This window comes from Jaculus jaculus, chromosome 2 (genome assembly GCF_020740685.1).
Source record: "Jaculus jaculus isolate mJacJac1 chromosome 2, mJacJac1.mat.Y.cur, whole genome shotgun sequence".
Classification (NCBI taxonomy): domain Eukaryota; kingdom Metazoa; phylum Chordata; class Mammalia; order Rodentia; family Dipodidae; genus Jaculus; species Jaculus jaculus.
Genome location: NC_059103.1, coordinates 26,585,127 through 26,609,086, shown reverse-complemented (window position 1 = coordinate 26,609,086; position 23,960 = coordinate 26,585,127). Strand labels below are relative to the sequence as shown.

Below are 23,960 nucleotides of genomic sequence, written 5' to 3'. Positions count from 1 at the left end.
AGACAATCTGATGTTATTTATCTTCAGGGTGGGAGCTTAAGGCATTAGGTGTGGCTGTCAAGCCTCTCAGAGTATTTATCCAAGAGTAGGTATTATGACAACCAGATCCTCTAACTGTCCCTTAGGGTGTGTGGTGCTCCACCCACACCCTTAATCCTGATAACCAGGAGGTTAAGATTTCTGATCTGTTGAGGGTTCCAAGTCAACTTGTGACCAGGTGAGATCCTTCCCTGGTGTAATCCCAGTTACCTCTGTTCCTGCTTATGTTCCACTGTTGGTTCATGTTGGCGTGGCTGGGTCCCTGGAGCACTGCTCTGTTTGCTGGAGCTGGGCACTGGAGTTGGGCGAGGGAAGGCTGCTGATGCTGCTCTCATTCTCTCGCTGTTCCACATGTTCTTCTACCTTGTGATCTGCTCCTCCATTGTTCACTGCTGCTCTCCCTTCACGTTTCTTGAGTTTGAAGAAAGCTCTGGTGTGAGTGGAAAATCACCTCACCTGGCTTTTCCTGCTGCTCAAGCCTAGCCTGGTGGCTTTCTGGTGTGCCGCTGCTGCTGCAGTGGTCTGTGGACCTGTTGGAGCTGATTCTGCTGGGTTGCGTGCCCTCTGGATGCTCTGTATCTCTCCTACTTCTCTGCTGCCATTTCAATTTCCTATACACCTCACTTTTTAGTAAAAGTGTTTATTTTGCTGAGGGTTTTTTCTTGGCTTTCCCCCTCTAGGCTGCTTTGGCTTGGTACCTATGCCGCCATCTTAACTGGAAGTCCTGATCTACTCTTTTTTAATATTTTATTTTTATTTACTTATTTGAGAGAGAGAAATAGACAGAGAGAAAGAGAGAGAGAGAAAGAGAGAGAGAGAGAACATGGGCATGCCTGGGCATCCAGCCACTGCAAACAAACTCCAGATTCATGTGCTACCTTGTGCATATGGCTTACATGGGTTCTGGGGAATTGAACTTAAGTCCTTTGGCTTTTCAGACAAGCACCTTAATTGCTGAGCCATCTCTCCAGCCCCTCATATACTCTTTTAAATTATTTTGACATGTCTTCTCTGGGGCTTAAGAGGGAAAACAGAGTAATAAGTACTAATATTCATTCACATGATGATTATCTTAAAGAAATATTTACCTGTGCCATGAAATGATATTGTGGTAAGATATGATATTGAGGAGTTGACCCTTCATGGTGGTCTAACCCATTTACCATTTCCTAGGATGATATTTCGACAGAAATTCAACTTTTTCATCTCTTTGATTAAGGTATAAAAAAGGAAGCAGAGTAATGAAAATTTATGTAGAAGAACAGTGCACAACAATTTGGTGAAGATAATTAAAGGTTAGAAATATGAGTACACTTAAGATGTTATGCTCCAACTAAAAATAAGAAAAGATTGAAGACATAGGGAACAGAGGGTTTCTATTTATTTATTTATTATTTATTTATTGTTAGAGAGAGAGAGCAACAGAGGGGTAGACACACACACACACACACACACACACACACACACACAGAGGTGGGGAGGGTGAGGAGAATATGTATGCCAGGGCCTCATCCACTGCATTCAAACTCCAGACGATTGCACCACCTAGTGAGCATGTGTGATCTTGTGCTTGCCTCACCTTTGTGTGTCTGGCTAGTGTGGGATCTGGAGAGTAGAACATTGGTCCTTAGGCTTCATAGGCAAACTCCTTATCTGCTAAGCCATCTCTCCAGCCTGGAAACAGAGGGTTCTTAAGGTTAGACAGAAAGCTGTTTAGTCATGTAACTCCTGGTACAAGTTTAATGTTACTTTTTAGAAGGAGAATGAATATGAAATTTGGATTTTCTACCCTTAGATAAGACTGCAGCTATGATTTTCTCTCCCTTATGTATATTCATATGTTATAGATATATTTGTAAATCACATATTTATATATTAAAAATCATTTTATAATCTTTCTATGTGTTATTTAAATTTAATTTACTTGTATATTCATATAATATATTTGTATTTTGAACATTATTTATGTCTATGGATTTTACATTTTATTTTATGGTTTTAATTACATTTTTGTCAGAAAAGCGCTTGCTGTATTTGTCATGCTCATGTGTGCATGCACTCTCGCACCTATAATTGTACTTCTGAGAGCAATTAAGACTCTTGAAAGTGGAACAGTATGTGCTGATCTACATTTTTTCCCCTGATTATAGGGAGGTTCTGATAGATTTCCAATAGAGAGGAGAGGAGATGTGAGTAGAGGAAGGAAGGGGAGCAGAGAGGAAGCAAGAAGAGGGAAGAGAGTTTTGGAAAACATATAAATACAAAATTCAAAGATGTTTTCACTGATGTACATTTAGACGTTAGATGGTCTGGGGCTGGAGAGATGTCTTAGCAGTTAAGTGCTTGCCTGTGAAGCCTAAGGACTTAGATTTGAGTCTCTCTTCCCCAGGACCCATGTAAGTCAGATGCACAAGGGGGCACATTTATTTATCTGGAATTCATTTGTTGTGGCTGGAGGCCATGGTACACCTGTTTTCTCTTTCTCCCTCTGTCTGTTACTCTCAAACAAATAAATAAATAAATAAATAATTTATTAATGAATTAAAAATAGTAGATGGTCTGTTCATTATCTTTCTAGAGAAGACTTATAAACATGGCAGGGGCTTCCCGCACAAGCATAAGGGCCTGCCGGGCCCTAGAACCAACTAAGTTTGAACTTCTAGAACTCATGTAAACAACTGAGAATAGCCATGTCACCTGTAACCCTAACCCCACACAGGGAAGCAGAGACCAGTGAATTTCCAAGGTTAGTGAAACACAGCAAACTCTGGAATCAGTAAGAGACTTCAGCTCAGCTAACAAGGGCGAGTAGTAGAGTGGGACCTCTGATGTTCTTCTATGGATATCACAGGTCATATGTGGGTCCATGCCACACAAGGACATGTGCATGTGTATACACCAAATACATGTGCACATGCACACACACACACACACACACACACACACACACACCACATTGCATACACAGAAGCAAAATTAAATGAGTAAACAAATGAATAATAGTTCTGTGAAGAGTATCCAACATATTGTTACCTGAGAGTTACATTTCGTGGTGATTTCACTCATTTCAAATGCTACCACTACTTAAAAAGTAATCCTGTGCTGTTATGTGAGCAGGAATTTCCAGTACTCTGTATCTCCTACAGTATCTCTGTATCTCCTAAACAGTGCTGAGAGTCAGTTTCCGCAACACACTTCTGTGTGTGTCTGTGTATTCTGCTAGGAGCACTCCTCCAGGTCTGTATAAACTGGTTAGGCAGACAGGAGCCCCGCAGAGCCATCCATATTGGCTATGGTGGATGTCAGGGAGGTGTACTGACAGTGGGGTTGCTCGTTTCCGGGAACTCTAGTCCTGGATAGAGGTGTCTGTGGGCTCAGGGATTGCTGTTCACTTTGGAGCACAGTCTTTGGAGCAAACCCAGCTGCTATATTGATAGAATGGAGAGAGGTAGAAGGATGCTGGCTGTTTATTTCTTTTCTAAGAGATTTATTATTGTAGTATAATTTACCTACTATATAATCCATTCATTTCAAGTGGACAAATTAAATGTTTTGTAGCATCTTTGCAGAGATGTGTAATCATGACCACATTAAATTTGATAACATTTTCATTACCTAAAGAGGAATTTCAAAATATTTTGCTATTATCCTACAGTCCTTCATCTTTCTAAGCTCTTGGCAGCCATTAATTTACTTTATATCCTTACAGATTTACTTGTCCCAGACATTTCTTCTGAATAAGAATCATATAATGTGTGAATTTTTGTGTCTAGCTTCTTTCACTAAGTATAGTTATTTTAGGCCCATTCACAAGGTAGCACGTGAGCCCATCATTTTTCTCAGGAACTGTATCATTGAATGGATGAACTAGCATTCCTTTATTCTTCGGTTGATGGACATTCAAACTGTCTCCACTCTGTGGTGTTTTTTTTTGTTTTTTTTTTTTTTTGAGAGAGAGAGAGGGAGAGAGTGAATGGACATGCTACGGCTTCCCATTGCAAACAAGCTCCAAACATATGCACCACCTTGTGCTTCTGGTCTACCTGGGTCCTGGGGAATTAGACCTGGATCCTTTGCCTTTGCAGGGAAGTGTCTTAACTGCTATGTTACTTTAGTAACATTTTTTAGTAAGTTTTTATATGAACATGTTTTTCTCTTGCTAATATACCTAGAAGGGGACTATATAGGGCATATAATGATTGTATATTTCAACTTACTAAGGACGATCAAGCACTGTTTTCCACAAACCTATACCAGCTTTGAATTCTCTTCATCACTGTATGAGGTTTTCTTGTTTTTCTATATCTTCACTAACTCTTGTCTTTCTTTTTGTTTGAGCCATCAGAAAGCATGTTGTGTTCATTTGAAAGTAAAGTGTATCCCATAGCCTCACCAGTTTGTGATTAATGCTCATACTCAACTCCACATTGGTTGAGATTTCAGCGATGGAGCTTGCTGGAGGAGATGTGCCACTGGGGGAGTTTTATTAGCTTATCCCGAATCCCGGTACATAGAATATTTTCACTCAGGGATAAGCCATCTTTCTGTTCATGTCATGATATTCTGGACATGATGAAACTTGAAGCCATAATTTTTGAAATTAATTCTTCCCTCCAATGAGCTGCTTTTAGTAGGGTGCTTTGCCCCAGCAACAAGAAGATGACTGCGACAGGGGTGAAATAGAATCTTATTTTTTCAGTTCCATTTTATTCCACTGCACAGTATGTCAGATGACTTCATACAACTTATCTCTTTTCAGGACAACTTTGTGACACTTGTGCCAATTATTTCAGTTTTGTCGCTGAATTCCTGATGTCCAGAGAGACGAGCTTGCTTGAGGCCCTAGCATGGTATACTAGCAATTTGGTAGCAGATCTTTCAGCTGACATAAAAAAAAAAAAAACCCTTTGCCTTTTCCTTTTAACCAGGCTGCACAAAGTCCCTCACATAGCCCTTAATAGCCCCCAGGACATTTTTAGCAGGAGGACAAAAATGTTTCCTAAATGGAATCCAGGGGGCCACAAAAAATAAAAACAATCATAAAAATGGATGAATATAAAGTTATACCAAATGAGTTCAGAATTTAATTTCAAAGCTATAGTCACCAAACAGGGTCATACTCATATAATAGATGATGAGATAGAATAGAGATCTCAGAAATAAACTTTTGCATATGAGATCAAGTGATTTTTTGATAAGGATGCCAAGGTCATTTGGTTAAAAAAAAAAAAAAGAGTTTTCTCAGACTGAAGAAATGGCTTAGCAGTTAAAGTGTTTGCCTACAAAGCCAAAAGACCCAGGTTCGATTCCCAGGACCCACATAAAACCAGATGCACAAAGTGGCACATGCATCTGGAGTTTGTTTGCAGCAGCTGGGGGCCCTGGTGCACCCATTGTCTCTCTCTATCTGCTCTTTGTCTGACTCTCTCCCTCTGTCAAATAAATAAATAGGTTTCTTAAAAAATCATAAAAACTGGATATTTACATACAAAAGAATGTCGTAACATTTTCTTAAGTTGTGACCATATACAGAAACTACCTCAAAATGATCAAATATCTGGGCTAGAGAGATGACTTAGTGGCTAAGGCACTTGCCTACAAAGCCAAAGGATCCTGGTTCGACTCTGTAGGACCTATGTAAGCCAGATGCAGAAGGGGGCACAGGTGTCTGGAGTTCATTTGCAGTGGCTGGAGGCCTTGGTGTGCCCATTCTCTCTGTCCCTCTCTCTGCCTCTTTCTCTTTCTCTCTCTCAAAATAAATAAATAAATAATAAATTTAAAAAAATGATCAAAGATCTAAGTGAGAAACCTAAAAGTATTAGAACTCCTAAAGAAAATATAGTGAAAAAACCTTTATACCTTTGGATTTGGCTGTGATTTATTGGCTGATAGCAAAGGCAACAGGAGAGAAAACAGACAAAATTAAACCTCATGGAAAGTAGAAACTTCTGTAAACCAAAGGATATTACCTGTAAAAGCAATGTATGAGAATGCTTGAAGAATAAGAAGAAATATTTACAAAGTATGTATCTAATAAAAGATTAATATTTGAAATGTACAGAAAATTCCTAAGACATCATAAAAAAGTAAGTAACCCTAGGGGGAAAATGAAGAATATAAACTGGGGATTTATCTTAATGGTTGAGTAGACTGCTCACATAGCATGCTCAGTGCCTTTGGTTTGACCTCCAGTACCACCAGGAAACAAACAAATTATAACAAAAAAAAGCAGACAAAAGAGTTGTATAAGCATTTCTCTGAAGAAGATAGAAGAGTGCCAATAAACATAGAAAATGAGCCTCAATATCATGAATTATTAGGGAAATACAAATCAAGGCTACAGTATCATGAAACTTTATCACTCTTCACTGATCCGTCAGTGTGGCTACTGTCAGCAAACAACAAAAGCACAAACAAAAGACCAAATGAAGGGCTGGAGGGATGGTTTAGTGATTACGGCATTTGCCTGCAAAGTCAAAGGATACAGGTTCAATTCCCCAAGACCCATGTTAGCCAGATGCACAAGGGGGCGCACTTGTCTGGAGTTTGTTTGCAGTGGCTGGAGGCCCTGGTGCACCCATTCTCTCTTTCCCTCTTTCTCTGTCAAATAAATAAATAATTATACATATATACATACATACATACATACATATATATAATATACACATATATGTATGTATGTATAATATATATGTATATATTGTATATATGTATGTATATATGTATATATGTATATATGTATGTATGTATGTATGTATGTGTGTGTGTATATATATATATATATATATATATATATATATATATATATATATTTAAGAAGACCAAATGAAATAAGCATTGGTTAGAATGAGGAGCTATTGGAACCACTTGTGTGCATCATATATATCCGAAAGTTCCGACAGTTTCTGTCAGGGCTGTAAGACAGTTGTAGTGGACAGTTTGCACGTTGTTGAGATGAACATCCAAAGGCAGAAACTCTGTGGGAGGAACAGATTCATTTCAGCTTATGCATCCAGGGGTGGCAGAAAAAGTTGGTTCCCATTTATTAATCCAAGCAAAGAGAAAAGCCACCACTAGCCAGCAAACACCAGAAAACAGCAAGCACAAACATCTGCCAGAACTCAGACCACTCAGCACTGCATCTTTGGGCTGGAATTCAGATCTGCACCCAAGCACACCTTCGGTTTGAACCTCGGGATCCACCCCAGTGACACTTCCTCCAGCCAGGTGGCTGGAGACCCATTGCAAGCTTAAGTTCAAATACCACAACAGTCCTATTTCCACCTCCACACCCCTTCCTTCAGAGGTGGCTGGTTCCTACAATACCTGGATTCTCATAAATGTATTGCTTGTTACGGACATCCTCCTTTGATGGACTTTTACCTGGGCTTTCTCAATATTGTCAAATCCATTTTCATTCATTGGCTTCTTGTACATGCTTCCAATTTTTGTTGACATAGATCATGGGCTTTTCATATGTTCTCACTGGGGCTTTATATGATATTAGCTGTATTTTCATTCCTTCATTTATTCTGCCTGAATACAATTATATATGTATTGTTTCAATAGCAGTTTGTTATTAAGTGTCCTTTCTTCAGTCTGTCCTTCCACCCAGGGTAGTCACTCCCACCTTAGAAATAGCAATTGAAAGCTTTCTTATTTCAGCCCTGTGAACTCTCTAGTAGAGAAATCACTCCACAGTTTTAATGCCTTTTAGGCATGAAGCACTTTTTTTCTTCTTTCATAGTATAATCATGCTTGACAAGACTTTATTGTATGCTATGCACTGGGACTTCTCGTCTTGCTTGGGAATCTTGCCACATAGACTGATCTCATGGGAAAACTGTGGGGACCAAACTCTCAAGTGGTTTGTAACATCATTTCACCACTATCCTTTGGGTAGCATCAAGTTACTGGACTGCATGTACCATAGTGGAGTCCAGAAATTTCAACTCAGCTTTCTGCACAGAGAACAGCATAAACCATTGGCATTCTATGCTACACATGTTTTACTGTTTCCCAAATAATTGCATATACATTCACAGAACCATACTTAAGCACTGTCCTTTCTTCAGCTCTATGCCATAAAAATTGTATCATATTAGGTATGGAGATTTCTATCTTTTTATTATGCAATAATCAACAATAAAACATTACACATGAAAATAGTTAAATCAGCCAAATATTTGCAGAATATCAAGGATTGGAACATTGGGTAGTGAGAAAGAGGTAAACAAAAGAAAATAGCATTTTTCTTTAGTATTTTATTTATTTATGAGAGAGCAAAAGGGAGGGAGGGAGGGAAAAAGAGAAAGAGAGAAAGAGAGAGAGAGAGAGAATGGATATGCCAGGGCCTTCAGCCACTGCAAACAAAAACCAGATGCATGTGCCACTTTGTGCATCTGTCTTATGTGGGTATTGGAGAATCAAACCTCTGTCCTTTGGCTTTGCAGGCAAGTGCCTTAACCACCAAGGCATCTCTCCAGCCCCTAAAATAGCATTTTTATTCTATGTTAAGGAGCGTGTGTGAACGAGAGAAAGAGACAGAGAGATTACTGATTGCCAAATTTATGGGAGTAACCAACTGCTCTCTGATTGGATTCAAGGCCTGCATCACAGGAGGGATTTCATGTCTGGTACTTTAAAACTTGCTAAAAGCCCTAGCAGGGATCTCACTGCTGTCGTTTCGCTGAATAGCCTTCTACATATCTATGATTATTCTCACAGACTAGTATTTCTTACAGCCTCCATCACAGAAATCTTTTTTGAAGATATTTTTATTTATTTATTTATTTATTTGTTTGTTTATTTAATAGGGAAAGAGGAAGAGAGAGAGAGAGAGAGAGAGAGAGAGAGAGAGAGATATTGAGAACGGGCATGCCAGGGCCTCTAGCCATTGCAAATGAACTCCAGACATGTGTGCCCCCTTGTGCATCTGGCTAATATGGGTCCTGGGGAATTGAACCTGGTCCTTTGGCTTTGAAGACAAATGCCTTAACCGCTAAGCCACCCCTCCAGCTCCACAGAAGCCTTTTTATATAAAGGTCAGAGGTTAATGCAAAGATGTGCAGTTGCCAAGCTTAGCAATAATAATCAGCCACGTTTTAAGCATATCATTTTTAGACTGCTCTCAGAAACCAGTCATGGTGGTGGCTTCACCTATAATCCCAGCACTCATCAGGTAAAGATAGGGTGATTGTTGAAAGTTAGCGGCCAACCTGGGCTACATAGTGAGACTGTGTCTCTAAAACAACCAAAATAAGCTATCGAAAAAGAACTTTGTCAAGTACCTGAGGCATGGATATGCATAAATCAGATATCTCCATATATGGTTGATGGTCAAGTGACAAATCTGACAGTCTATGATCAGCGTTAAAAAAATCTGACTCGAGGGCTGGAGAGATGGCTTATGGGTTAAGCACTTGCCTGTGAAGCCAAAGGACCCTGGTTCTAGGCTCGATTCCCCAGGACCCACGTAAGCCAGATGCACAAGGGGGCACATGCATCTGGAGATCATTTGCAGTGGCTGGAGGCCCTGGCGTGCCCATTCTCTCTCTCTCTCTCTCTATCTATCTATCTGCCTCATCCTCTCTCTGTTGCTCTCAAATAAATAATAATAATAAAATTAAAAGAAATCTGACTCGAGTTATTTTGCATGAAAGATTTGACTCTGTGTGTGTGTGTGTGTGTGTGTGTGTGTGTGTGTGTGTGTGTGTATGCCTGTGTATAAAGGTCAGATTGACTGTGTGTGTGTGTGTGTTTGTGTATGCCTGTGCATAAAGGTCATAGTCTGGGGCTGAGAGATGGCTTAGCGGTTAAGCGCTTGCCTGTGAAGCCTAAGGACCCTGGTTCAAGGCTCGATTTCCCAGGACCCATGTTAGCCAGATGCACAAGGGGGCGCACGTGTCTGGAGTTCGTTTGCAGATGCTGGAAGCCCTGGCGTGCCCATTCTCTCTCTCCCTCTATCTGTCTTTCTCTCTGTGTCTGTCGCTCTCAAATAAATAAATAAATAAATAAAATTAAAAAAAAAAGGTAATAGTCTGACGACAGGTAGCAGGTGTCTTTTTCAATTGCTCTCCATCTTATTTTTCTTTTGAGACAACTCTTATCACTGAACACAGAGCTCACAAATTTGGCTAGACTAGCTCAGCAGCAAGTCCCAGGGATGGTGTTGTCTCCACCTCCCCAGAACTGGGGTTGCAGGTGTATATCACCATGCCCAGCTTTTCTGTGTGTGCTGGGGATCTGCTCTCAGGCTCTCATGCTTGTACAGCAGGTGCTTCTCCAACTGAGCCATCCACTTAGCCCACCAGAGGCGTTTTACTTTTGTTAGCCTATGTGATGAAGATTTTTGGCATCAAAGTCTTGTAAGTGTGGTGTCTGGCTTCACCTTGTTTGAAATCCATAGATATAGCTCTAAAGTTAAATCTGAAGTAAGCTTACCAGAGATTGAGGTATCTGAGGTTGTCATGTTTTCATTTCTTGCATATTGCGCTAGACAGGATAGTGCTGATATGGGGCAATTCATGATCACTCGTATGTGGTTATCTTGGTGAAGAGTTCCCCCTCCCCTGTGCATAGTCTTCTGTGGATGTAGTAGCTTTCTGTCAAGGGCATCTTTCCCCTAGGAGGCCTTGGTAGTGGGATGAGCTGCCACTCCTCTTGCAAGCACCATCTGAAACAGAGAGAGATGCATAAATGATGATTTGCTAATTCAGGTTTTCAGGATGAAGGCACCAGCCACTCAGGGCTTAACACGATCATTCACATAATTCCCATTGCTCTTGTTGGTGTTTTCTCTTGGACTTGGGACCCAGCAGCACTCAATAAACTTTTCAGCAGCTCCTTTGGAGTTTTGATTTCAGCTGCTTACTGGCAAGGAGATAAAGTGGTCCAGCTTTGACTCCACTTTGAGTTGTCTTTCCTGGGATAACTCCCATAAAATGCCACGTTCCCCTGTCCTCATCAGAACAGGCAGGTGTACTTATATGGAACAGACATTTGGTTGTTAGGTTTGCTTCATTGGGCACTGATGGTCAGATAGATTTCTCTCGGCATTATCAGGGTTTCGTGCTTGGACCACTAGGCAGTGTTGATGTGCTAACACCATCTGGGTCCAGTGGTACTTGTACCAACACCATGGGTAGCAGACAGGCACCTTTTGGTTAGAATTCTGCCCAGAAACATGAGGTTGGACAAGTATCCTTATGGCTTGCTTCTGTTCCATTCCTGAACACCAAAATATTAAATGCCAACTTCCCAGGAAGTTCACCTCATTTGTTCAACAGGTATTCTCCAAGTACTTATAAGTGCAAATGGGAACTTCCTACATTTATATGGAGTGAAGCACAGAAGCTGTATCTCCAGCCTCTGGGTTGGAAGGCCGGCTGAGTTTTGGTGGAGGCGGGTGTGACTTAATAGGCTCCAGAGAGGCTGTAGTTACATGGGGACTAGCTCTGTGTGCAGTCGTCATGCCATGGACTATGTTCCTTAACTTATGTGTTGTAAAATATTTAAAAATGAGAGAAATGTATTGGATCTTGGGTAGTTACAGGGAAATACTTTCCCATACTGCTTCAGACTTTGTGATTAAGTACCGAAGACATGATTTTGCATAATATAGCTAGGTCATTGTGTTAATTGTTGATTTTATGTTACACTAGAAAGAGATATTCACATTACCCAAACAGGAATTAAATATACCTGGTAACACCAGCCACGGTGGCACACGCCTTTACTCCCAGCACTTGGGAGGCAGAGGTAGGAGAATCGCTGTGATTTTGAGGCTATCCTGAGACTACATAGTGAATTCCAGGTCAGCCTGAGCTAGAGCAAGACCCTATCTTGGAAAACCAATATAAATCAATCAATCAATAAATAATAAAAAATGAATATACCTGGTGACATACTGAAACTGTAGTGTAACAAACTGAATTTAAAAAAAAAAATATTTTAAACATAATTAACCACCTGGATTCTGTCTTCAGTATATAATCAATGATTCAGTCAGGAATATTGTAGATTATGTTTTATTATTAAAAATGAGAAAATACATAATTCATAGATGTGTCTACAGTTCTCTAGCATTGTATTTAGTGTGACAATGGCAGGCTCATCATCTTAAATGCTTCCATGATTTAACAAATGAACATAAGTTGCTTACAACTCACTTTGGTTAAATAAATATAAAACTTAAAAAAAGTGAACACATCCAACAAAATAATTAGAAAAGGAAAATGAAAACATAGAGCTGATGAATAAGTGTAATCGCATAATCTTGGAAGAGAAAAAGAGATCAACACAACACAAACTGTCGGGTGCAGTTTGTAATTAAAGACTACAGAGCTCAAGAGAAACAATACAGTCAGTGAAAAGGAAATTAACAGAATAGCCTACTTTTTGCTGTGTCAGACATCTGTGTTTAAGATTCAACGAATGGCTGGTTTGTGGTGCTCCATGCCCGTGGTACCAGCGCTCGGGTGGCAGAGACAAGAGGACCTCTAGTTCCAGGCCAATGTGGGTGTTGTAGCAGGTCTCTGATTCAGAAGTCCAAGAAAAGTAAAATAAAATTCAATATAAATAACTATTTGGAGTGATTGTAATTCTACAGGTACAATAACAAGAATAGAACCCTATTGGGCTTAGAATTGTTGGAGGGATTGGTTAGTCTATCTTTTTTGTTTTTCCATTCTGTGTATGAGATCAGGTTCATATGTTCTTTTAAATCATATGTTCTCTTAAATTTCTTTTTTTTTAAAGTTCTTATTTATTTGAAAGAAAGAGAGAGACAGAGGAAGAGATACATATAGAGAGAGACACAGAGAGTGAATGAATGAGTGAATGAATGAATATAGGTGTGCCAATGCCTCCTGCCACTGCAAACAAATTCCAGACACATGCACCACTTTGTGTATCTGGCTCTATGTGGGTGCCAGGAAATGGAACGTTGGCCATCAGACTTTGCAAGCAAGTACCTTTAACCTAACTGCTGAGCCATCTCTCCAGCCCTCTTTCAAACTTTTAAGAAGCTTGGATCTTGAGAATCAGCATCCTAGCTGTCACTTGGTTCTGCCAAGCACTTATGTAGCCATTTTATCCTGGCCAACATGCATGACTTTAATATTTGAACTTACTGAATGACTGAATGAATTCACTGAAGCAGGGAATGAGTACTGGCATACATTTGTGCTCTCAGAGGTGAGCATAAGACTTAAGTGAGATAATACATAAAGTGCTTACTATAGGGTATGATAAAGAACAAGCCCTCTAGAAAGAGCAACATTATTATAAAAATTTGCTTGATACTATATGTATTTTTTCAGGATATCATGATCCAGAAAATTTTTCCTGGACAAAATATCTGGAAGCTACTCAAGCCCTTGCAGTTCCTGCTAAAGTTTTTAAAATGGTAAGTTCTGTGTGGGGGCACGTGACCATCTTCAGATGTGTTTATGGACTCTGGCCTTCTTACCAGCTTTAAATTATTCTTGTGTTTCTGGTTCTAAATTTGGGTAGTCTTTTCTCTAGCCAATTCGCTTTGCTTTTAGTGTAAAATGCCAAATATGTGACTTGTTTGCTGTTGTTCCTGAATATCAACATAGATGATGATGTTTTTCACTATAGTCTGGTAGGGGACTACCAAAATTATATCAGCTGCTGGCGGAAGCCTGGAAGGTCCTTGTGTCTGGGCCTGCTGAGTAGGAACTCTAATACCATAAGAAAATGGCTGATCTAAAAGAATGGAGTCTTTGTATATAGTTTTCTCTCCTGTGAAGAAAATGTTTCTTTTTAGCATGCATCAGAACACTGATTGTTAACAGTTCAAATCTATATGAATGTCCTTATTCCAGGGCTTAACTAGGTATAAATTCATTTGTAAAATATGAAATGTACAGAGAGAAATAAGACAAATAGGAATATTTGTGTTCTGAGCTACTGGTTTTTAGAAACTGTTTTCTTCTGGGTTTTAGTTTTGTGCTATGGGCTCCTCAAGATAACTTATTCACTCTTCATTTTTTAAAATATTTATTTATTAGAGAGAGAGAGAGACTAGACAGATAGATATTTGCCTCCTAAATCATATTTTCAAATAGGGCAGTGAGAATTGTTTACTTTTTCTTAATTGGTTAGGTGATTTTCAGAACAAAATAATTCTAAAATGTAGAAATTGTGGTAAGGGACGTGGTAGCACATGGTATTATTTCTTTATTTATTTTAACTAAGTAGAAACTTTGCATGGACACATCATATGTTGGTACCATTGTCATCATTTCCCTCCTCCCTGTCCCCATGCTGCTGAGGGCCATCCTTGGTGGGATTGCTGGTGTATCCACCATGGAATTGTAGGTTATAAGTTGTCTGTCATTGTGGGGAGGGCTGTGTCTCTGGATATTGCTTTCCACCCTGTGCTTCTTATGTTCTTTCTGTCCCCTCATCCATAAACTTGCGTTAGGTGGATGTGCCTTAGGTCATCTTTAGTTGAGTTCTCAGCAGCTCCTGGGTTTCTGCCTTAGTGCGTTTTGAGCATCCTCGGTGTCTGTGGGCATCACCCTGCCCCAGGTTGTCAGGCTCTCCATGGAAGCAGCCCTCTTGCTCATCTCACCAGCTCCGCTGTGGTCTCACCTAGGCTCTGGCTGCTGTGCGAAGGGTAGCTCATCTCCTGCCGGGGAATCAGTTATCTATTCTTGTCTTATTGGAAGATTACGGTTGTCCTTGGTTTTCGCTGCTTTCTGAAAACGCAAAGCAGATTATGGTATATGGTGTGGCCCTGTTTCTCATCATGCACACTTTTAATTCCAGCACTTGGATGGCAGAGGTCAGAGGATCAGTATGAGTTGGAGGCCAGTGTGAGTCTATGTAGTCAATTCTATGTCAGCCTGGGCTAGAGTGAGACCCTACCTTGAAAAAACAAACAAACAAACAAACAAAATAACTATCTAGAACCGTTTTGAGTCTTGATGTGATCATTAATTTATTTATTAAAACTTAATTTTCTGTGTGTTATTAGCTCTTTTTTGAATGGTCACAAATTGTTTCTCCTTATAATCTTTTGGGAAACTGAACTTAAAATGTGCATAAAGGGCGTGGGGAGATATCTCAGCAGTTAAAGTCACTTGCTTATAAACCTGCCAGTGAAGATTCAGTTCCCTAGCACCCACGTAAAGCCAGATGTACAAAGAGGTGTATGCATCTTGAGTTTGTTTGCAGTGACATGTGGCTCTAGCATGCCCTTACTCTCTTTTTTCTCTCTCGTTCTCAGTCTCACTTGCAAAAAAATAAAAATATGAAAAAGTGTATAGAATTCCCATGTGCTCTTTAAACTAAACTTTAGTTGTATTAGGAATCTGTATGTTAAAACCAAAGAAATGATGATAGGAAAAACAGGAGAACATCTGAATTGCTGGATTTTGCCTGACTTCTCCCCTGTACTGTTTCAGAGACTACCTCATGGTTTTCTACCACATATGAAACTTGAAGTTGTGGATAAAAGAAATCCCCGGTTGATTCGTGTTGCTACCATTGTAGATGTTGATGACCAGAGAGTAAAGGTATGAGTTTTAAATAATTTTATTATCATGCTGGTATCCCCCTAAATTCTCCTGTCTCCTCCTACCTGCCATCTCCTCAGTTTCATATTCCAATATTCATATTCCTCAGTTTCTCATTGCAAGCACAGATTTTTAAATTTTAATTTTTATTTATTTATTTGAGAGTGACAGACAAAGAGGCAGATAGAGAGAATGGGTGTACCAGGGCTTCCAGCCACTGCAAACAAACTCCAGATGCATGCACCCCCTTGTGCATCTGGCTATTGTGGGTCCTGGGCAATCGAGCCTCGAACTGGGGTCGTTAGGCTTCATAGGCAAGCGCTTAACTGCTAAACCATCTCTCCAGCCCCAATCACTGTAAGTTTTCATCATAGCAAAGTTCAAGGTCTGTCCTGGGAGACTGAGCTTGGCCAGTATGAGATGTGAAGGATGGAATCCCTGGGGCTAGAGGGTGTGTGGCCCACATGGGCTGAGTGTGGAGGTGACGCTCACTTAGCAGGGAACAAGATGGTCCCACTCAGCTTCCTTTCTCCTCACACGTTTTTGGGTTGAGAGGTTTCTAGTCCATGTTGATGCAAAGAGGGAAATCTATGTGTTGGTTATGACATTTGAGATAACTGTTGTGGAGAGGTATTTTTCACACTTCAGTTTGGACTAGCTGTCAGTTCTTTCTTTGTAAAGACTTTCAGCTTATATTTTTAGTTGGCATTGCCATCATAGTTTCCTTAAATTGTTGCCATAATTGTCATAACAATAAAGTCTGTTTTCTGCTTTTCTTTGTCAAATTAGAACTTAAGGAACACTTTAGTCACTATAGCTAAAAGAACTAGAGTATAGTAAGGAATTGATAAACAGATTTGTATACTATCCCAGTTGATGGCAATTTTAAACAGTCACATCTTCAAAATGAAATTTCCATAGAATGAAATCTTTTTATCTTTTTTATACAAAGAGCTGAGAGCATCTGTGGAATTCATTAAGCCTTCTCTGGCATGACAGTTGAGAAATGATTTCCCAGACAAGCACAGTGTATTGTCAAAATAATAAAACTGAAGTAAACTAATTTTAATAAGCATTATATTTAAAGATTTATTTTTGATGTGAGTTTGATATCATTTAAAATAAATTGAATTTCTTTCATTTGCTTTCTCCCTAAATTTGAAATCAATATTGAATTCACTTTATAGAGGATAGTAAGTAATATTTTTGTTAAGATTTAGAGATGATGGGGCTAGGAGGATGGCTCAGCAGTGAAACACACTTACTTGCAAAGCCAGCTGGTCTGGGTTCAATTCCAGAGCCACCCACATAGGATGGATATTTGTTTGTGGGAGAAAGAAACAGTAGTGTTGTGCACATATGTACCTGTCAAAACACACACACACACACACACACACACGCACGCACACACGCACACACACACACACACACACACAAATAAAAGTTAAAAGCAGGGGTTGGGAGATGGCTTAGCCATTAAGGTGCTTTTCTCAGATGACAAGGTTCCCAGGTTCAATTCCCCAGGACCCACTTGAGCCAGATGCACAGGGTGGCACATAGAACTGGAGTTTGTTTGCACTGGCTGGAGGCACTGACACACCCATTCTGTCTTTCTCTCTCTCTCTCATAAATAAATAAAAATATTTTTAAAAATTAAAATCAGAAGTGAGTGTTTGGATTTGTCATAGATTATCCAGAGCATATGTTGACAATGTGCTTTGTTCTTCTGACAAATAAAATAGTAACTGTTCATGGGCAGAAGAGATGGCTTAACAGTTAAGGCATTTGCCTGCAGAGCCAAAAGACACCAGTTCAATTCTCTAGGACCCACTTAGGCCAGATGCACAAGGCGGCACATGTATCTGGAGTTTGTTTGCAGTGGCTGCAGGCCCTGGTGCACCCATTCTGCCCACACCTCTCTCTCTCAAATTAACAAATAATTTATATTTTTTTAAAAATGGTAACTGTTCAGGTACCATGGAGCTGTTTTCTCCCTTAACATGTTGTTAATGGGATCTAATGTAAATTTAATATTAAGCATGTTTAAGGTTTTATTTATTTATTTATTTGTGAGTTTTCATTGTTTATTTCATCATTTGTGGCACTATGGAAATGACTTTGGAGATTATAACTACTTTGCAACAGTTTTCATATTTATAAAATATAATTAACTAACTTGCATCTTTACTTCATTGCACTTCAATTTACTTAGCCAAGAAAACCAGATCTAGATCTTTACTGATGGATCACATCATCTTTATTCCAGAGATCTATATCCCTGCTTGCCATCAACCATTTTTTGCTAGCTTATGAGAAAATATCAAATTACCCTATTACCTTAATATACTTGAAAAACTTAAGATCCTCAAGTGAATTTATTGTATTTCTTATTTACCATCTCAGCATTCATCATGTAAATCTGTTGTGCATTTAGCCAATCCTTCCAAAGAAACACATCTTGTCTCTTCTCCATGTGTTTCTTTCATGGAAATTGCTTTGTCCTTACTAAAGACAAAATGGTTGAATGTTTGATAGTTCTGAAAGGATTAAGCCATCCTTGTTACCTTTATGGTCCTGGGCATCATGGAAATCCCTTTAGAATTTTAGCATTAAATTAAGTTTGTTTTTTTTTTTAATGAAAGTGTTAGCTTATGCCCTGTGAAATGTGTCCTGTATACAGTTAGTCTATCAGAATGTACCACTTTTGAAGTGGACTTCAGTGTCTTGAGGGTTCACACAGAGCCATGACCTCTTTCTTTCAGCTTGATTTTCTCACATCTGTCCACAGACCCTCCACTGCATACCCTCCTCCAGCCAGTTCTACACATGGATCAATTCTTGTCTTGCCCCATGGACTAGAGCTGTCGGTGGGATGATCATTTTGTAAACAGGCAAGAGTCAAAATTACTAGCTTAAAATGCCATTCATGAACACCTCTCAGGGAGAAAAGGGCTTTACAATGCTACAATGCGTCAGGTTTTTCTCTTCACTTCAGTGTAAGCAGGCTGGAGCATTTTGCCAAGCGAGAAAGCACACTATTTTGTTCAGTCACTCTTTAATGTGTTGACCATTATCCTTCTATCATTTCCTCTTATAAAGGCAGCACCTTTCAAAGACTTTTTTTTTTTTAAAATTTCCCTGGCATATAGTATATGCTTGAGATCTTTGCAAATGAGGGAGCAAGGAGAGGGATAGGCGTCATTGAATGTCCTTTGGGGGTCTGGTTCTTACTTCAGTATGCATAAGCAGACTGTGTTGGTCAGAGAGCACTCTTCCCTCGTTCCTCACCCTTCCTTTGGGAATCTAATTCAACCCAGTGTTCTGAGAAGTGCCATGGGGTTGATGCAGGGCCGACTTCCAGCTCTGACTCTTACTTCACTAGTTGTTACTCTACTGATTTCACCTTTTATTTGTTGACAGTGATGGGGTTAACAACTTCCTTCCAGGCTTGTGATGAATTGTCAGTGTGGTGTTATATTAGGATGCCTGGAATTGCCTGACCATAGTTCCTGTAGCAGTAACTGCTGTCGTCATACCACAGTGTAAATATTCTGCACTGCTCCTGAATGCACTTATTTTCTATGCTCCTGAAGGGGCCTTGTGGATGAACTTGTGTGAGTGGAGAGGCCTGTGAACAAACCTGTGCGCCAAAGTGAAAATGGCAGCGTGTTTGACTTGGGAGTTCCCTGAGGACTCCAACATGAATCTATATGATGCCAGGTATGGCCAGTCTTTCAAATGTCACAGTAATGAGAGTGTGGGTTGATTGAATGAAATGTCCCCCATAGACTCAGGTGCTTTTATTCCTTGGTTCCCAGTTGGTGACAGTTCTGGAAAGTTGCAGGGCCTTTGGGAGGTGGAGCCTTCCTGGAGGATATATGTCACTAGAGGGTGGGCTTTGGAGTAATATAGCCTAGCTCCAAGCCCAGTAATCAGAGTACTTCCTTCCTACTGATGTGAAGGTGTGACCTAGGCTCCCTGCTTAGACCAGCCATGCTTTCCTTTCCCTGATGAAACTTCTTCTAGAAGCTACAAGCCCAAACAAACCTTCTCTTTCCTAAATCTACTTCTAGTCAGGTGTTTTGTCCCAACAAAAATAAGATAAGTGATACAGATGGTAATGATGAAGATTGTACCTTGGTTTTGCCTAGCACTGTTCTAAGGGCTTAATATGCATTCATGTGTCCTTACCACAGCTGTGAGAGGAGGCACTGTCATGTACCTATTTTATCGATGATGAAATTGCCACCCAGAGAGGTTAAGCTATTGGTCCAAGGTCACAAACTAGTGTATAGAACAGGATCTTAAACCCTAGCTTTTCAAACAGGTTTTCAACTCTACGGTTTCTAATATTGCTATCCTTTTCATTCTTACCTTCTAGGTTTTGTTATAGATGCCTTATTTTCCAGTAGGAGAGCAGACAGACACATCAGATGGGAAGTAGAGCCATCATTGAGCCCTCTCCTCTTTACCATCTCTACCCACACACACTGCCCAGCGCACGTCGCCAGTCCTGTGGGAGCCCAGTACACTAGTGTTATTCTCCCACAGAGGACAGTGGATCCACATAAGACTGACATCATTCTTTTCTACTTCTCTTCACCCGCGTAACTGCCCTTATGTGCTGAATTTCTGTGTTCATAATAGTTTCTGGAATATGGCTCACACTCTGTACAATGGCATGGTTTTGGTATATTGACAAATTTGTACAATTATCACCACAAAATTTAGAACACTTTTATCACCTGGAAAAAAAATAAATGAATGCATTTATGGTCACTGGTCATTTTGCCCTCTCTCCAGTCACCTCTGTAACTGGACTTGCCTGCTCTAAGCATTTCTTATAACCAGAATCCTACACATATTTTACTTTCCACAGTGTCTTCTTTCAGCTGTCATAATGTTCTCATGGATCATCATGATTGGAGCTGGTTTCACTATCCTTCCCATTTTATTCACATTTACAAGTATGTTGTGTGAATATTTCACATTTGTTGATTGATCCGTTACTTCCTAGTCTTTTACATTGTTTTCACTGTCTGGCTGTCTTCAGGAAGGATGTTATGAACGTTTGTGAAAGGTTATTTTCATGTGAGCCTATACTTCCATTCTCTTGAATACATACTTAAGATGACCAGTACTGGGTTCTAGGATAGCCATTTTCAATACTGTGAGAAAATTCCAAAAGATATTCTGAAGTGGCTGAGCCACGTTACATGCCCTTGAGCTATGGATTGAGGGTAGCAGTTTCTCCACGTTTTTGTCTGGCTTGTTTTGTTTCCAGCTATTCTGGGATACACTGTGTTCTTTAGTTCAATTGAATTACTGCTCGCGTACATGCCTCCTCATAGCATGCTGGCCCGGAGAAGCCGGATGAAGAGCACCTGCTGCTCCAATGGAGAGCAGCATGCTTGCAGTGGCGAGAACCCGCTCCATTGGTGAACACACACTTGGCTCTGCACACTGGGATAACTATACTATCCATCTCTGCTCTGCAGTTTGACTTGTGGAGAGCTTATATAACTTGATCAAAGTTTGAAGGAGTTAGATGTTCCCAACTCTAAGTCAAGGTTTGGTATATTTTAGACTTTACCCCCAGCAATGAAAAGCTGTTTTTAAATGGGTGCCCTACATTGTCAGCGCTACAAGGACAAGGACAGTGGGTGGCATGTTTCAAGATTACATCTCTTCAGTCTTGTCTACTAGGCCAGGCCATCTGGTTTTCATACTGAGACTGTCCATCTGTCCATAGATGGCTCACTGGGAGGTCTGTTGTGAGGGTTTCCTTAGCATGGCTGGGAATTAAGGTGCCATTTTCCCCTTGTGTTGATGGCTGAACTTACTAATTACCATGGCTACTCTCTAATAAATATTTATGATGAACTCAATGTTTCTTGTTCAATTTATAGCCAGCTGTTAGTATTAGTAATTATTCTTTTGTTAGGCTGTATACTGCACTCTGTTACTTCTGAAAGCCCATTACTGTCATCTTATCAGGAAATGCACATTAAATTACAATAGACAGATGGGTGTTTTAAGGACGTTTAGACTGTATTGGGGTGAAGAGAGTTCTTCTACAAGAAAATGTAAAGGGAAGGCTTAAATTCAAAGTAATATTTGATAAATATTTGCCCTGGGGGAACTGAAGCTAAGCTGTGAAGTGAATTATAAATGAGTTCCAAATAGATGTTTTAGGAAGCTCTCCTGAATCATTAATCAATTGAGTCTCTTCAAGTCTTTTCATATTTAATGCATTAACTGGATGTATTTGTAGCATTTCTAAAGAAAATAACGACATCATAACCAAGAGAAACTCTCTTGGAAAGTTGTTCATTTGTATGATTAGAAATCGTTTTGGATCTTGGGTCAGACTATTAAGTCGAAGAGATTTTATTTAAACAGCATGCAAGTGGAGTAGTGCAAAGCAAAAATCGAAATACAAGTCACTGAATGACTACTTTAATTGAGGGCTGCCTATGCCCGACCCCTGTGAGTCATGGTTTAACTATGTGTCAAAAAGAAAATATGATCTGTAACTGATTACATACTTGCCAAAGTTTCTAACTGGGATATGTTTCTCAAAAAAAAAAATGAGGATAGGACAAGATAATAACATTAAAATGACTTTCCTTTGAGCTAAACTTATAATTATTGTGCCACAATCATTGATAACTGCCTGCCATCACTTGGGAAGAAGACTTAGGACAATTTTCAAAAGTATTAGGACCACGTACTGAGAAGGCAGTTTTTACAGTTGGTGAAACTATAAATTATTGTCAGCCATAATATCCAGAAACAATGAAACAAGTGGAGTGTTCTACCCAGCAAGGGCACATCATTATACTCAGTTACCACAAGCAGCATCTGTAATAATACAATGGCCGCCTCAGAAGAAGAAATCCTTGAGGTGACTTGTAAGGTGGATCTTAAGGTCAATTTATGCAGAAACCATAGAGGAGGTGGGAGCCTGGTGTCTCACTTCTATAGCCCGAGCACCTAACTAAGGGGCAGCAGCTTCCTGTGCAGACCAGAGAATGTCTATGTCATTCTTGCGCTCCTGTAGTCACGGCAGCCAAGTGTTTGCTTGTCCCTGGAGATGGTGTGTAAAGCAATGGACAACACTCCACTTAACTTATGAAAAATTCTCACGTGTCATAAAATATTCTTTGGTTTTTGTTTTTTCTCCAAGCTATCTAAAACTGTAAGAACCATTTTTAGCTTGTGACATGCATAAGAACAGATGGTAGCAGGCCCTTATTTGGCCTATAGGCTGTAATCTGCCAACTGCTGTCTTAATAGATATTACATTGATTAGAGGATGAGAGGAATGAATTATTTTTAGTACAGGTAACTTCATATCTTAGCATCATTTCTTCTGCCTGATTATTGAACCAAACCACACCTGTGTTTCATTTTCACTCTGGCTTTAGATAAACTTTATTCAGTAGAAGGACGCAGAAGAGATGACACTATGTAATCAACATCTTATAGTTTTAAAAGAAATATAATTTTCCAATGTCAATGTTACCATCCATTTGTTAGGTTTTCACTGCGAATGCAGCCCAGCTCCCCAAATGATGTTTAGTCTCTCACACAGTAGGTATCCCCACCTCTACCACTTTAAGAAGAGACTTAACTTCCATGTTTTTATTAAAATCAGTATACCCAGGAAAAAAGCAGAGGCCATAGAGTTGAGCCACATGAAGAGGCCACCCTGGGGCTCCTCAGTGCATGTCCAGTCCCCTCCCATGTTACCAGGCGCCCTTAGAGCTGGTGTGAGCATTTAGCTGGAGGCTTCAGCTGAGTCATGAGGCTAGGTAGAATAGAAATAGCACAGTTCACAGATTGCTGTGCAGAGCACTGTCTGTGTAGAAACTTCTTAAATAAAAGATGATGGCATTACAGCCCTTTTTTAGGGCTATGCATTTGTTTGCGTATCTGGGAAAAGTTACAGATTACCCAGCCATGATTGCACAATCCAGAAATACAAGGTAAAGGGCCTTTTGAGTAAGGACCTTGTTTATTTTAACGATTCCCCTGTCATTGAATTAAAGCTTTAGTGGGAGACTCTTGACTGGCTGGTGAAGAACCATCTATCTACGCTGCTGACCAGCAGAAGGTGCAGTGCCGCATGGGCTCACTGTATTCCTTCAGAGCAAAGAGAGGGCCTGAGGGACTTAGCTTTGGAGGACAGCGACCCATTTTCCACTCTTCTCCCGAGCATCTAGAAGTGCAGTTTCTGCCCAGCTGCATTGCTGACATCCCAGTGTTCTTTCTAATACTGAAACTTGGCTCATTATGCTCAGCATGGCTTCTTTTTCTCACCTCCTGCTTCATAGGCACTCTATTTTTACACTCCAGGGAAATCTTTCA

At 39.9% G+C, this 23,960-nt stretch overlaps 1 protein-coding gene across 4 annotated transcripts in view; it reads left to right on the top strand.

Annotated features, from left to right (window-relative positions):
* Positions 1-23,960, top strand: part of L3mbtl4 (L3MBTL histone methyl-lysine binding protein 4) — a 451,548-nt gene that overhangs the window by 183,888 nt on the left and 243,700 nt on the right. For all 4 annotated transcript variants that reach the window (XM_045144044.1, XM_045144045.1, XM_045144046.1 and 1 more), the window contains 2 exons: positions 13,362-13,447; positions 15,477-15,587. In XM_045144044.1, the coding sequence (XP_044999979.1) occupies positions 13,362-13,447; positions 15,477-15,587 (197 nt within the window). The remainder of the gene's footprint in view (positions 1-13,361; positions 13,448-15,476; positions 15,588-23,960) is intronic.